The 16,117-nt window shown below is 39.2% G+C and overlaps 1 protein-coding gene across 1 annotated transcript in view; it reads right to left on the bottom strand.

Moving 5' to 3' along the window:
- Positions 1 to 9,133: 9,133 nt before the first annotated feature.
- The window catches only part of asrgl1 (asparaginase and isoaspartyl peptidase 1), a 34,018-nt gene continuing 27,034 nt past the window's right edge, over positions 9,134 to 16,117 (bottom strand). Inside the window, exons 6-7 of the mRNA XM_028468700.1 lie at positions 13,535 to 13,645; positions 9,134 to 9,946 (exon numbers count right to left, since the gene is read on the bottom strand). Of these exons, the coding sequence (XP_028324501.1) occupies positions 9,735 to 9,946; positions 13,535 to 13,645 (323 nt within the window). The 3' untranslated portion in view covers positions 9,134 to 9,734. The remainder of the gene's footprint in view (positions 9,947 to 13,534; positions 13,646 to 16,117) is intronic.

The following is a 16,117-nucleotide window of genomic DNA, read 5'->3' as shown; positions in this document are numbered from 1 at the left end:
CTTCTCTACCCCCAAGAAGCCAGAGTTTCCCATCGCGGGGTATGTTGACCCAGAGTTTATGATAGACTCAGAGTTTGTTGAACCTCCTTTCTGGAATACCCCTCTGATATCATTCCATCCATCTGTATTTGGACCGAGGACCTACTGTGTGTGTGTCTGAAGGGATGCTGTTGTATTTAAATAAACATATGTTTGTGTGTCCTCTTCATCATGCTGTTCAACTGGAGTTGGTGCTGTTATCAATGATCAACGACACATGACACCTTATTTACCCACATTTGTTTTACAGCCACTGCTGCTGTTTGAGTTGTTTCAATAAATTGTTTGATTTGAGGAAATCTTAATTACATTCTTTTATTTAAATGTCCTACTACTTAGGTAAGTATTGCATATAAATGTATCAAAATAAAAACTACAAACGTAATAGTATGTGGTGCAGCAGGACAGGTTATGTTTCTATCTTGGGGCAAAAAAATGAACACATGCTGAGGTTTGAATGCTCTTAAATTATCTTGAAAAAAATAAATGTGTGTGCTTACAAGTAGGCATTAAACAATGAACAAAGTCCTTGTAGAATACAGAATAAATAACTTTATTTACACAAAGTAAAAATAGTTTTACAAACCAGCTCAATATATATTAACATTTACTTAAAAAAAGATTCTGGGTTTTCTATTGCAAAGGGCCAAAGTCTGCCTCTATCTGCTCCAGAACCAGTCCAACCAGTGCTGTGGAGTTCATCATGAGCTGGTGGTTATGGACCATGGACGTGGTCCTCAACTGTTCCATGGAGGAACATCTGCATTAACATCTTCCTCCTTTTTTCCTGCACAGAAGCATTAAAAATAACATCAGTTATTTGTTCTGCTAACTCTAATCAAACTTGTTGTCATTGATATTTTAGCCTTGAAAACACTTGTTTTAATTTTTTACCGTAGAGTTAAACGTACGAAGGTTAAGTAAAAAGCAATCTCGCCTGTGGTAAGGATGACCGGCAGCGGAGGGGACAGACAGACTCGAGAGTAGAAATACGTTTCAAGCTTTTTCTATTTATTTTTCTTCCTTGTCAGGTGCAATATATTTACAGTGAAACCCCCAAAACAGAAAACCAAAAACTTGAGCAAAACAAAAAGAAAAGGGCATTGAGATGCCAGGCTATATTTTTTCAAATCCTGAACATGGACATTACCCTCTGTTTGTTGCCATCAGTTTAACAGGTCTGCTCACTCAGGGTCCTCTCCAGCAACTGAGGCTGTGCTTCCTTTATAGGCAGCCTCTAACTGTAACTCCTCCCACAGACAAACCAAACCCCATCTAAAATCAATTAACTTAATAACAAACCAAATAATCATACAAGCAACACACAAAACAACAAACCTTAATTACTCAATCATACATAATAACTTCATGTAAATTAATTCACCTTAAATGTTTTTAAAATCCAAAACAAACAAAAATTACACAAACACCCCTGTACAAATGGTTTGACCCAACACCAGCCCACCAAACACCCCTATTTACATGAGTTGGTTTCGTCCCTCTGGTTTCCTGAAAATGGAAGTGCTCCTGTGACCATGGTGGTGAGTTTGCTGCTAACCAACAAACACATATGCTGGTAGGCCTTTCCCTGCATAGATGCTGAGGTCAGTAACTAACTGTGGTTACTGTGTGAGCGTCACGGCTCACTCCGTGGCATCGCCTCTTATAGGCAGTGTAATCTCCTTTAAACTTCCTTTTGTCCTTAGCTTAGCTTAGCTTAGCCTAAATTTAGCACCTATGGCTTCTCTCTCCTCCCCTCCGCTCTCCTGCCCGGTGTGTCAGATGTTTAGATACTCCTCGTCCTCATTTAGGGACAATGGTAGTTGCATAAAGTGTAGCGTACTGTTAGATATGGAGGCGAGGATCAACAATCTGGAGAAGCGGTTCCGCACCCCTGATACCAAAACCGAAGCTAGCAAGCAGGACCTAGCCGGTGCGGACCGTGCTAGCTCTAGCTTAGCCTCACCCCCGGCCAGCAATGAGTGGGTTACTGTCCGTGGTAAGCATAGTCGAAGGTCAAAAAGCCGCTCGGGACACCACCATGTTCACGTCTCAAACAGGTTCTCCCCCCTCCGTGAGGACAACACACTCACCGGGGAACAAACTCTGATAATTGGCGACTCCATAGTGAGAAACGTGAAGCTAGCGAAGTCAGCGGGCATCGTGAGGTGCATCCCAGGGGCCAGAGCGGGCGACATAGAATCAAATATAAAGTTGCTGGCAAAGAGTAATCGTAAGTTTGATAGGATAGTCCTCCATGTCGGCACTAATGACTCCCGACGTCGTCAGTCGGAAGCAACCAAAGTGAACATTGAATCAGTTTGTGCTTATGCTAAAACAATGTCGGACTCCGTAATTTTCTCTGGTCCCTTACCAAATCTGACCAGTGATGACATGTATAGCCGCATGTCATCATTTAACCGCTGGCTATCGAGGTGGTGTCCAGAAAACGAGGTGGGCTTCATTGATAATTGGAGATCCTTCTGGGGAAAACCGAACCTGATAGGAAGAGATGGAATCCATCCTACTTTGGAGGGAGCATCTCTACTATCAGAAAACATGGCACAGTCACTGTTATGACATCTCATGAATGAGACCATGTTACAGAGGGGGAGTCCTCCACGCCCCTCTGCGCTTGCCTTAGGACAGTTTCCCTCCCATTGCTATTATGATAGCTGTGTTCATCGCCATGGCAACTGTTGTGATGGTGGTGAATATTATTTTATAGAGACGGTGTCTGTCCCTCGACCCATATTTCACAATGATTTTAACATAAAATCAAATAAAAGAGCAATCAATTATAAAAATCTGAAAAAAATTAAAATCTCAAATCTAGAAACACCAAAACATAAAACCATTAGATGTGCTCTATTAAATATTAGATCACTGAGATCCAAATCTCTACTAGTAAATGACCTTATCTCAGAAAATAACTTTGATTTATTCTGTTTAACTGAAACATGGCTGTATCAAGATGAATATGTTAGTTTAAATGAAGCCACTCCTCCCAGTCATTTAAATACTCATATGCCACGAGACATAGGCCGTGGAGGTGGTGTAGCAGCTATTTATCATTCCTCTCTCCTAATCTATCCTAAACCAAAGGCCAATTACACTTCCTTTGAAAGCCTGGTTCTAAATTTATCTCATATCGAATCAAAAACCTGCCAGCCAGTCTTATTTGTGATAATTTACCGTCCTCCAGGCCCTTATTCTGAATTTCTATCAGAATTCTCTGAGTTTATATCAAACTTAGTCCTCAGTTCTGATAAAATACTGATAGTAGGAGATTTTAATATCCATGTGGACAAAGATAGTGATAGCCTGAGCTCAGCCTTTATGTCCCTAATAGACTCAGTTGGCTTTTTTCAAACTATTAATGAAGCTACTCATCGTTTAAATCATACTCTTGATCTTGTTCTAACATATGGCCTTGATATTAATGAACTAAAAGTCTACCCTGAAAATCCTCTGCTATCAGATCAGTTTTTAATATCTTTTAACATTATATTAGAGGATCTCGCACTGTGCAATAAAATAGTTACGAGTAGAAATCTGTCCAATAGTGCTGTGGCTAAATTTAAAGAGGCCATTCCTGCTGCCTTAAACTCAGTGCACCATCCAATAAATAACTATGATATTAATTATAACCCCTCTCAACTGGATCTGCTTGTCGATAGCTCTGCTAGTCTACTAAAATCCACCTTGGACTCAATTGCCCCATTGAGGGAAAAAACTATTAAACGTCAGAGGAAAGCTCCGTGGTTTAGCTCTGAAACTCACACACTCAAACAAACAACCCGTAAATTAGAGAGAATGTGGCGCTCCAATAAAACAGAGGAGTCACGAATACTCTGGCAAGAAAGCCATAGTAAATACATGACAGCCTTACGACATAGTCGATCTACATACTACTCCTCACTAATTGAAGAAAATAAAAATAATCCGAGGTACCTTTTCAGCACTGTAGCCAGGCTAACACAAAGTCAGAGCTCTATTGAGCCCATGATTCCTCTAGCCCTCAGCTGTGAGGACTTTATGACATTTTTTAACGATAAAATTCATAAGATTAGAGATAAAATTAGCCACTCCCTGCCTTCACCTGGGCCTGCTGTACCATTAAATGTAAATAGGCCTAACCTAAACTGTTTCACACATATAGGACTTCAGGAACTTAACTCTATTATTTCATCCTCCAAACCATCGACCTGCCTTTCAGATCCGATCCCAACTAAGCTGTTTAAAGAAGTTGTTCCCCTGGTCTGCCCATCTTTGTTGGAGACAATAAATATATCCCTATCAATAGGCTACGTGCCACAGTCCTTTAAAGTAGCTGTAATCAAACCCCTTCTCAAAAAACCTACTCTTGATTCCAGCACTTTAGCAAACTACAGGCCTATATCTAATCTTCCTTTTATTTCAAAGATTCTTGAGAAAGTTGTGGCAGCTCAGCTCTGTGAATTTCTTCAAAACAACAGCTTGTTCGAGGACTTCCAGTCAGGTTTTAGAGCTCAACACAGCACAGAGACTGCTTCAGTTAAAGTAACTAATGATCTACTCTGGGCTTCAGATGAAGGACGACTCTCAGTACTGGTTTTATTAGATCTTAGTGCAGCTTTTGACACTATAGATCACTATATTCTACTAGAGAGATTAGAGAAATTACTTGGAATCACAGGGACTGCCCTAAACTGGTTTAAGTCCTACCTATCTGATAGGTACCAGTTTGTACACGTGAATAATAGGTCTTCTGTGTACACTAAAGTAAGCTACGGGGTTCCTCAGGGCTCTGTGCTAGGTCCAATCCTCTTCTGTATCTATATGATCCCCCTTGGTAATGTTATGAGAAAATACTCTGTTAACTTCCACTGCTATGCTGATGATACCCAACTGTATGTATCAATGAAGTCAGGTGAGACAAATCAGCTATCTAAACTTGAGGCCTGTCTAAAGGACATTAGGGCCTGGATGGACCAAAATTTTCTTCTTCTCAACTCAGACAAGACTGAGGTCATTGTACTGGGCCCACGACACCTTAGAGAAACCTATGCTAGCCTAACTGCCCTAGATGGCATTACTCTGGCACGAAGCACAACTGTTAGAAACCTTGGGGTTCTATTTGATCAGGATTTATCCTTCAACTCTCACATAAAACTAACTTCAAGAACTGCCTTCTTTCATCTCCGTAACATTGCTAAAATCAGATCTATCCTGTCTCAGAGCGACGCCGAAAAACTAGTCCATGCTTTTGTTACCTCTAGACTGGATTATTGTAATTCTCTTTTAGCAGGCTGCCCGAGCAAGTCGCTTAAGACACTTCAGCTGGTTCAAAATGCTGCAGCACGTGTACTGACTAAAACTAGGAGAAGAGATCACATTACTCCTGTATTAGCCTCTCTGCATTGGCTTCCCATAAAATATAGAATAGAATTCAAGATTCTTCTTCTCACTTATAAAGCCCTAAATGGACAGGCACCAGTCTATCTCAAGGAGCTTGTAGTGCCATACAATCCCCCCAGAACACTACGCTCTCAAAATGCTGGACTACTCGTTGTTCCATTTGTCTCTAAAAGTAGTATAGGAGGAAGAGCTTTCAGTTATCAGGCCCCACTTCTCTGGAACCATCTACCAACCATGGTTCGGGGGGCAGACACCCTCTCTACCTTTAAGGTTAGGCTCAAAACATTCCTCTTTGATAAAGCTTTTAGTTAGGAACCAGCTCATAGCTCATAGTTAAGATGCAATAGGCATAGACTGTCGGGGGGGGGGGGGGTCTGGCATGCTCGGTTGGAGAGAGGTTGGAGAGGGCGTTAAGAGAGAGGTCATTTAGGCTAGAGAGGGACCGGAGAGGGTCCCATTCCTCTCTCAAACACTCCCTCTATGTCTGCTTCTTCCCTTGTGTGTTTGCTCCTGTACTCCTTCTGGCTTTTGTCTTGCAGGTCCGTGGGATCCTCAGTGTGGAGTTACAGAGTCTCAACAACTCTGTCTCCACCCTTTCCTCTGCACACACCCAACACAGCATAACGTGGATGGCTGTTCATCATAGGAATGGGATCCACACAAGGTTCCTGCTGCTTAACAGAAGGTTTTCCTTGCCGCCATGATGAATTCATGTTGGGTGTGGGATACATATGTATGTGTATATACGTATATATGCATATGTGTGTATCCATAAAATGAAGAGTCCGTCCTTAAGACTGCTCTACTGTAAAGTGCCTTGAGATACCATTGGTTATGATTTGGCGCTATACAAATAAAGATTGATTGATTGATTGATTGATAATAATAATGTCATTTATTCATAAACAAATATAAATTTAAGTAAATGGTGTATAATCAAGACCAATGCAGACCCTCTTCAAGACCTCCAACAGGTAACTCTACTTCAACCTATCAAAAGCCTTCTCCACATCCAAGGAAACCACCTAGTATCTGCTGATGATGGAGAAGAAAAAAAATATCAAGGAGGCGACGAATGCTGGAGAAAGAGTGTCGGTTTTTCATAAATCCAGTTTGATCTGGTGAAATTAATCTTGGTATAATTAATTCAAGTTGCAAGGCCAGTGCATTCGCTAGAGTCTTGTAATCAACATTTAAACTGCATTCAGAATTGAATTAACCCAGTTTAAGTAATAGGGTTATTGACGCCTTGGTGAGAGAGGTCCAGAGAGTCATTGAACATATAAAAGGAGAGGAGTTCACTTATCAGCAAATTTGTACATTTTTGTAGTTTTCTTTAGTTTTCATTCAAAAGTAAAAATAAATAAATAAATAAACAGTCTTAGCAACAAAACTTCCAAATCAACTAATTTTGAATGAAAAGGAGCAGAAGAGAAGATTACTTAGTATCTGCCTCTTTGTTGCCTTTCAATACCTTTGGATCAGTCTATTAATATTCAAAATTCTAATTATTTATAGATTTCTAGATATTTTTAAGCATTTTATGTGCCGTATTTACAATATTCACAAAAAGAAAGAGAAGGAAAAGTTTTAGAAAATACTGTAAATGAAAAAATAAAATATTTTTAAAAACAAAACCATCGTTTTTATGTTTGCTCAAATCAAATATATAACATCGCCTATTATTAATATTCAAATCTAATTTTCATACTTATTTAACATTACAGATTTGTTGTGTTTCTTGAATTTTAGGAGAGTTCCTGACGCTTGATGGATTTCCATGTCCAATGTTATATATAGTTTTCAGAGCCCTTTTCTGTAATATGAACAGTGGCTCTATGTAAGTTTTTCAGGTGAAACCCCAAATTTCTACACAGTAAGTTAAATACGGTACAATCATTGTGTTATAGAGAGTGAGTAGAGAAGATTTATTTAGATATAATTTGACTTTATGTAACATTTCAATAGATTTATTTGGCTATTTTTCCCTTTATATAATTTATATGTGACTTCAATTTGAGGTCTTCATCAATGATGACTCCTAAGAATTTTATTTTTATCAAAAAAAAAAAAAAAAACCCTGTATAGGAAAGCTGTGTGGCCTTACCACTTTGCATTAGTTTAATGGAATCTGCTATTTCACAAATTTCTAAAGGTTGATTCATTTTACTTTTCTGAGTAAGAGATATAAGTGGTTATTTCAGGTTATCCAGGAAAGTCATCATAGTTGTTCTGTCTGATGGAGATTGTCCATCCATCCATCCATCCATCCATCCATCCATCCATCCATCCATCCATCCATCCATTTTCAGACCCGCTTTGTCCGCTTTTTAGTTATAACTATAGAATAGTGATAAAAATAATAATAAATAACTAGATACCAGCTAGTTTTTAAATTATTTATATTTCTTTCTTTAATATGATTGTTTATACGGTTTCAGAATCTTTACTAATGGATGGCTTGCAGCATTTTTTATTCTGAAATTGTTTGTTTACCAGAGGTTTTAGAAAGAAATGCTGATGTTAACGCAAATTCATAATATTTTTTTTCCCCTTTACTGTAGTGTTTGTGGTAAAACAGCGCCCTCAGCTGGTCAGAGATAGCAGATACCAGATCACCTTTCTGGGGAACCATGTTCCACTTCTATGACTTACACATACGTAGTTAACAATTATTAGAATATGTTTCATATCAACTTTTACCACTACCTGTCACTTCTCTTGAGGATTTTTTTACATTAAAAAAACAAATATATTAATCTAGGGCTACACAAAAAAAGCTCAGACTCCCACAACAAAAAAATTAATATCAATATGTTATTAAATGATCTGTAATTGTGATTAATTGTAATTAAACTTTAGTAATTGAGAACACAATTATAATTGTCTTTCAGGGAAAAATCATTGTAGTTTTAGTTGTACTGTAATTGGAAAAATTGCCAGTCACCATAATCTTAATTAAGTTGTAATAGAACATGAATAATTGAAGATGTAATTGTAATTGAAAAATGAAATTGACCCCAACCCTCTTCAGGGGTGTCAAACTTTTAGTTCAGGGGCAGAATATGGATTAGTTTGATTTCAAGTAAGCCACAAACAAGCAATGTCAACATTATGCCCCAGTTTTTACTTTCATGTATAAATGAAATATAAATTATGTAAGGCACCAGCAATATCCAAGCAATAAGGTGCAGATGTCAGTCCATCAGGATCTTCACTTTGAATTTTTTGATGAATTCTGTATTTAATTTGGGGGAAATATGTGATATAATTTGAGGCAGATGCAAAATTTTTAATTTTTATTTTTTTTACACTTCTTTCAACAATTTGAGATAGTGGGATATAAGCATGGGAAAACCAACTGTGAGCCTTGCAAATATTGTGTAAAGTTTAATTGAATTTGAGTATTTGGAGTGACTGATGAATAAAACTGAAATAGTAATAACTATTTTTTTTATGTTCTCCTGCTGGCCACATTTGGAAACTCTAAACCCCTGTTGCTCTCACTGGAACGCTGTGGTGGAGAGTGAAAAAATGTGATGAAAAGGCATTGAAACTTGATGGAGAAGTGGCAGAAATGGGAGTAATGTAGAAATGTGGCCCCTGGGGTTTGACACATGTGGGTTAACTGGGGCATCAGGGGGACAATATCAGGATCTTGCATCACCCCCCTCAACCCCAAAGAAGTGTGTGTAAATGGGTTTGAAACAAACAACCTCTGGAGGCCTTTGTGTACTTTAATGAATAAAATGATCATTTTTAAGAGTTAGTAGTTCTTGGCAAACGATCACAGCAACAATCACGTATACTTTTTAAATTAAAAATGATTTTGTAATCCACTCCACTCTCCAGCTTGGAGGTGTTACATCACCTTGTTTATAACATAAATAGTCAAACTGATTCTTATTTAAAGACAAACACAATAGAGGTAGCTGGAATAAATCAATAGAATAGAATTGATTGAATTAAATGAAAATAAATCAGAAATGTAGTAAAACTATTGTAAATTCAAGGTTAAAAAGACACATGTAGTTTCAAAGATAATGGCACAACATTACTGTCATATCTTCATTTTTAGCAGCTATATAAACCTGAGATTTTGTGTTAATAAGACTTCATGAAAAAAAAAGAAAAAAATAAATGTGTTAAGAATCAACTTTCTAGAAATCTCACAAACGTTTGGGAGGCCTGTGAGTATGTGATAGCTCAGAGGGTCCCAAAGCTAACGCTGGTTGTGGTTGTGCTGTTAAAGCACACAGTGGAACACACAGATCAGAGGAAGCAGCAGCAGAGCGTCATGGCGTTTGCAGGCTTTCACTGAAGCGTTCTCCAGCGTACAGGCCGTAGTGCAGCCTGTCGTCCTGGGCAGCAGCCCACGCCATCTGCAGGCTGTTAAAGCGAGCCCCCCATCCACCCTGGGGGTCCACTGTGACCACCCCACCCAGCCCCCCCACTCTGGACTTCATGTAGGCCAGGCCCACATCACTGGCAGCCTCCACCGTCTGACCTGAGAAAATGAACACAATCAAACATCCATTTAGTTACATGTCCACATTTTAGAGCTAAAACAACATCAAAAGTCCTTAATGTTGGTTATTGGTGTCAAACACGGAACATTATATAGTGCTGTTACAAACTTTGTGGTGAAGGAATGACCACGTTTACATGGGAGCATTAATTCCTCTTTAATTCAGAATAAAAGTGAAATCCTCTTTAAACTGATTTTGTAAACATTTAATTTCTAATGCAAATGTAATTTAGATTTAAACTTAAATCCAAAATAGGAGGCTGGTTAATTAAATAATTCCTCTTTCTCTTGAACACTTAATTCCGCTTTAAGTTTATTCCGGTCATTCAGCACATAGACATTATATATACGTAGATCCCGCATCAACTGTGGAGGGACACGTCAACAGCGCTGCTACCATGGACCGGTGGTGGTCGAGGCAACGGTGCATGGACATTACGACAGAAAAAGGTATTTCTCAATCTCTAAGTAAAATTATTCGTTGAATTTTGAACCAATTACCAAACTGTTTAATTTTTTTTTTTAAACGTCACAGATGTAGCTATGATACAAGATGCTTGAATATATTGAAAATGCTGGTTTTACCACTTAACACATAATCTCCACACCCACATCCTTGAATATTTCAGTTCTTTGGCTACAATAATTATTGATGACGATATAATAGTAATGGTGATAGTAATAATAGTAGTAGTAATAATAGTAATGGTTATAATAATAATAATAATAGCAATAACAATATAATAAGAATCCAGTAAAATAATAGAAACAATATTAATAATAACAATAATAACACTACAATAATATAAAAATATGATATTTATAACAATAGCAATAACAATAATACAGTAGCAGTAAAATTATAAAATGATAATAACATTTGTCAAATGTAATGTAGAGCCTTAACCAATGTTGTCAATAAAAACATTTCCTTTTTGTTGCATTTCTAATTCTGTTTCTATCTATCTATCTATCTATCTATCTATCTATCTATCTGTCTGTCTGTCTGTCTATCTGTCTATCTGTCTGTCTGTCTGTCTATATATCTATCTATCTATCTGTCTATCTGTCTATCTGTCTGTCTGTCTATCATGTCTGACGTTTGTTACAAACCCCATGAAAATTGCTTGAGAATTGAGCGATTTATGACAACTTTAATTGTGTAAACACATAATTCCTCTATAGATGTAATGCACTGAAGGAGCGAGTGCCACCGGTCCAAGATGGCCGCCCTGTTGACGCACCGCTCTAAAAGACATGGATATAATGTAAAGAGTGGATGGACGAAAGAATAAACATGAGGACATTCACACAGACCTCGGCAAACGGAGCAGGCTTCATTGGGGCATGAAGCACCAGGGCTTCACTAATGACTATTAGTATAGTGGAGGTAGAGCAGCTGTTACATTAACTGTTGGCTTTGATTGATTGATTATACTTTATTAATCCCCAAACGGAAATTCAGTTTCAGTTAAATCCCGACCAAGAAATCACATGTCACTGTGGAGCAGCCAGCAGCAGGGTGGCGCTCCGTTTCTTAGATGATAAATATGGAAATATGAAATATGACTGACTTAAGTACAGTCTTCTATCTTCCTTCTGTGTTAATTTATCTACTTCTCCTGCTCCGTGGACCAAAGTGAAACCGCATGTTATTGTTGAGCACCTGCTTTAAAACTACAATCAAAATAAAAGTGAAAACAGTTCTCATGTGGTCTTTTAAGTTGTAGATGAAAATAAAAAATTTGTTGTGTTTTTTTCCCCCGATAGATGCAAATACGTCACGTTCACCCCTTGTCTAATCAGAACCCTTCCCAACCCCCAGACCTAAAGCGGAATGAAATAAAGCCGAATAGCTCATCGTGTAGGCAGCATCGATAAAAGGTGATCTGGGGCGCTTGGTCGGTGCGCTCGGGGGCCGGCGGAGCAACTCATAGCGTCCCCTTGGTGCCCTAGGTGGCTGGGGATGTGGTGGTCATCATTGGGCGGGCTGCTGCTGGTGTTGCTTCTCTTCTGGGTCCTTCTGGCCTGGGATCAAGTCCCTGCTGGCTCTGGGCCCACCGGCGGGCGCCCGCTGGCTTCCCGTTCGGCACGGCTCTGGCCGTCTGCTGGGCGTGGACCTTGGTTCCTCTGCTGGGGTCTCGGGCGGGGGGCTCTCTGGGCCCTAACTTTATGGGGTTGCTGTGCAGGGGTGTGGGTGGGGGTTGGGGGGTGGATGTTGGCAGTTGGCCTTGCGGTTGGGAGTTGGTGGTCGGTGGCGGGGTGCGCTGGGTCCTCGGCTCCTTGGGGCTTTCTCAAGTGTGTATGTGGGGGCGCTGGCTGCCTCTCGTGTCTCATGAACGCAAGTGCTTAATGATCTCCTGCTGCTCTCGAAAGAGTTTTAAAGGCCCATGTTAAGCTAAATCAACTTTTCTGTGCTTTAAACATGATAAAGTGCTATTAGGGCTTCATACACATGTCCAAAGTGTTTTTTTCATTGATTCCCTCAATCGTTAGTTAGAGGGTGATTTGCTCCTTTCTTACTGCAGGGCGAGCCCAAACACCTTGCTACAATTTAATGACGCTTTCCCACTTTGAGCTGGAGAAGCCGCGCCTCCAGGAAGCTCTCTACTGCGAATGACATGTGAACAGACACCCACCAAGGTGAGCATTTCAGCATCATTCATGCAGTACTATGTCTGTATGTTCTACAGTCTATGTTTGTATCGGTGAACGCCCCGCCCCCACGCTCTGGTGTTTATAAAGCAGCATGAGCTCAGCTACGAAGTGGGTGGGAGGAGGGCGGGCCGTCCTCTGGCCCTACGTCACTGTTCGGGAAGGAGGAAGTCAGTGTCCCGTTTATAGGCACGCCCACTCATGAATATGCATAAGTAGGACGTAAATCAGCCTGTTTGTGTAGAGTTGTGAGTTTGGAAAAATAAACCTCAAATACTATGTTTTTGGGGTTCTTAGAACAAATGGAGATGGGTGAAAAATAGCATGATATGAGACCTTTAAAGAAAATAACCTCTACTATTATATATGATCTTTGATAGAGGTTAATTACAGGTACCATCTAAAACAGTAGCAGTGGCCAATATCATTGGTGCTTGCGCCCCCTGGTGGAATCTCCACGCACAAATTTACAAATTGTTGAACACGGGACTCTTCTGCAGCAAGTGTTTGTAGCAAAAGTCATGAGATCATTGACGAGATTCTCACAGGAAAAGTATCATTTATTTATTTTAGGATTTTTTTGTTTTCATTTCAATTTGTAATATACTCTGCACTGGAAACCTTTAACATGTGATGGAGATAAACCATATCTTGGTAAATTATTGTGAGTCTGAGCTCTTTTCTGTATTGTTGTGAAAGCATTAGAAGGCAATTAGGTTTTTTGGGAAATTGACCAGTTTAGGTAAAGTTAGAGAAAATAGTAAAGCCTCAAAATGCTGCGACTTTTCAAAATCAGGCATTTTAGGCCTCAACAATCACAGAAATTGCCCATGAAATCCTGGAGGGACTGATTAGGTGGATGCTGAATCTGTAAATAAATTCTGTGTGGTTGTGTTCATGTGTGTGCGGTACCTTGCTCCATGTGGAACAGGATGAGTCTGGCCAAAGTCACCTTCATGATAGCTTCTCCGTGACCTGTGGTTGACACGGCTCCTGTTTGGTTATCTGCGTAACCTCCAGACCCTGATGCACATACACAAGAACGTGTTCACATTTAGGAGCATTAGATATGGACTGGGAAAACTGTAATGTAGAACAAAATGTGTTTCTTAACCCAGATTGCAAACAATGTTCCTTTTTTACTGTATTTATGACTAATTAACTATTAGTCATTAACTGACACTTTTAAATTTGGTTTTCATGCAGGTGATTAGTTTAATTTAGTTTTTAACTTTTAATTTATTTATGAAACATGTTACTTGCATTATTAAACATGATGTTACTTGTTTTTGTTAGTTTATTTCCGACGTGCACTGAATTTCCTTTTAGTTTTCTTAAAGGGACCCTCCACTGTTTTTACAAATGTGGCCTAAAGCCTTTGAAATGTCCGTATTAGAAAATCTATAAATAACGAAACACATTTTTTTGCACCATATTCGTTTTATTAACTTTGTAAAATGGGACTACTTTATCGTTTTCGAGTCTGTGTGCCGCCATGTTAAAATGACGTCATTGATGTCGCAAATCGCCCTTTTTAGTCCATTGAGTTCTATGAGAGGTGAAGCATTCAGGATCATTTAACAGCTTTTTCAGTCAAAATGACAACTTGTGCTGCTTTGGGTTGCTCTAAAATCAGTAAAAGTCGATGTAAACCTCTTTGTTTACCAAAATTTGATAAACAAAATCCATGACCCGAAAAAAATCTGTGACCGCAGGGGGCGACAGTTCCAACTCTGCTGTTTCATAGATGCCATCATTTGTTCCGTAATTTCAATACATCTTGGTGGAGCCATTTCAGCAGCAGAGGGAGCTAGACAAATGGCTCTGCCTTGATTAGTTTAAAAAGAGGCTGTAACCGGCGTCAGGTGTGGCCGTGCGGAACGTGGCAAACGTACCATCGTGTGGAGTTCTACTATTTTTCATACCCTGTAATATCTACATCCTGGTTTTTGGTCATCTCATCTACTCATGTCTGCAATAAATGTATTGGCATATCCGACCAGACTTCAAAGCCTTTGGTATTTCATTTTTGATATTTTTGTTACAATAACATCCACTCTACACAGTATGTGTGAGCCAACAACAAAAGCACCATCGCACATCTGAAAATGTGTTATTTGTCAGGATTATTTGTGATTGGATGTTATTTGTGCCGAAAAACCCCTTTAAGCAAAAATGTGTACGTGCAAATAGCAGTTTTACCCAGACAATGATGCTAAAAAAAATAACCCATGTGTTTTTAAATAAAGATTAGATTGAGTTTTATTGTCACAACCACAAACTTTAGCATCATCCTAATCCCATTCCTAGTCCTAATGCACTACATTAATCAAACACAAAGCAAGGTCAGTCTGTGTAAAGCAGGGGTCTCAAACTCAAATTACCTGGGGGCCACAGTAGGCAGAGTCTGGGTGAAGCGGGGCCGCATCAGGTATTCCACAAAAAACACTTTGGTAAAAAAATTTAAATCTTCATAAACATCATCACTAACAGTTCTTTAAAGGTCGGGTAGGTGATTTTCGAAAGCTAGCATGATTTTAAATGTAGCCTCCCTGACGGTTCTGCCTATACCCCCCTCCCCTCTGTGCTCCATCTCACTCACATGCACGCGCACAGCTGCTGCAGAAGAGGAGCTCAGCTCATCACTTGTATTGTGTAGAAACTTTGTTGTCTCATGTCTCATTCAGCAGTAAGTAAACACTAAACTTTACCATTATATATGTTAAAAAAACCTGACCAAAAACTCTGTTTTAACTCTGCCAGCGGTGACGCGCTTTCAGTGTGAGCTCATGCATGCGAGGGATTGAGAACGAGCAGGGAGACGTGGAGACGTGATTGGTTTCGGAAGTTTTGTTTTTTTTCCATTGGATTATTATTATATTATATTATAAGTTATTACAGGTTTACAGCTGCTGCAGTTGATGGATTTTCTTCGTTCCTTTTTCAGAGAACCTAAGATCTTAATTTTACCCTAGCTTTAATTTGAGGTATTCCACACAAAACTTTGGTAAAAAAAATTAAATCTTCATGAATGTTATTACAAACAATTCTTTCATTTCAGTGGGTTCTTCTGAACATGAATATGAATGCAACATTGACAAACATGAACATTTCTTCTGAACATGGCTTCTCTTGCCTACTTCCTGCTGCCAGAGACCCGGCAGCGCTTCCTCTCACATAGCTGAGCTACATTTGGCTTGAGGGAACAAATAGTATGTGCTCATCACCAACCTTTCTCTTCACTGCAGGCTTTGAACATGACATGATGTCAGCTAATTGCTGTTACTCTCCTAAAAAAGTTTTTTCTTTTTAAAGCAATAAAGTTAAAGAAACGTGTTTAGCCATCCAGACGCACGGAGAACGTAATTTCCGCTTTTTCTTCCGGCGACAACAAGGCGGATAATGAACCACAGGGCAGCAATTGTCTTTCTTTTTGTGCTCAATGTTCATGTATTTTGTGAAGACATGAACATCATGACATTTGTAGATGGTAGA

Source organism: Gouania willdenowi, chromosome 15, assembly GCF_900634775.1.
Source record: "Gouania willdenowi chromosome 15, fGouWil2.1, whole genome shotgun sequence".
NCBI lineage: Eukaryota > Metazoa > Chordata > Actinopteri > Blenniiformes > Gobiesocidae > Gouania > Gouania willdenowi.
The sequence above is the reverse complement of the archived record's forward strand: the minus strand, read 5'-3'. Positions and strand labels throughout refer to the sequence as shown.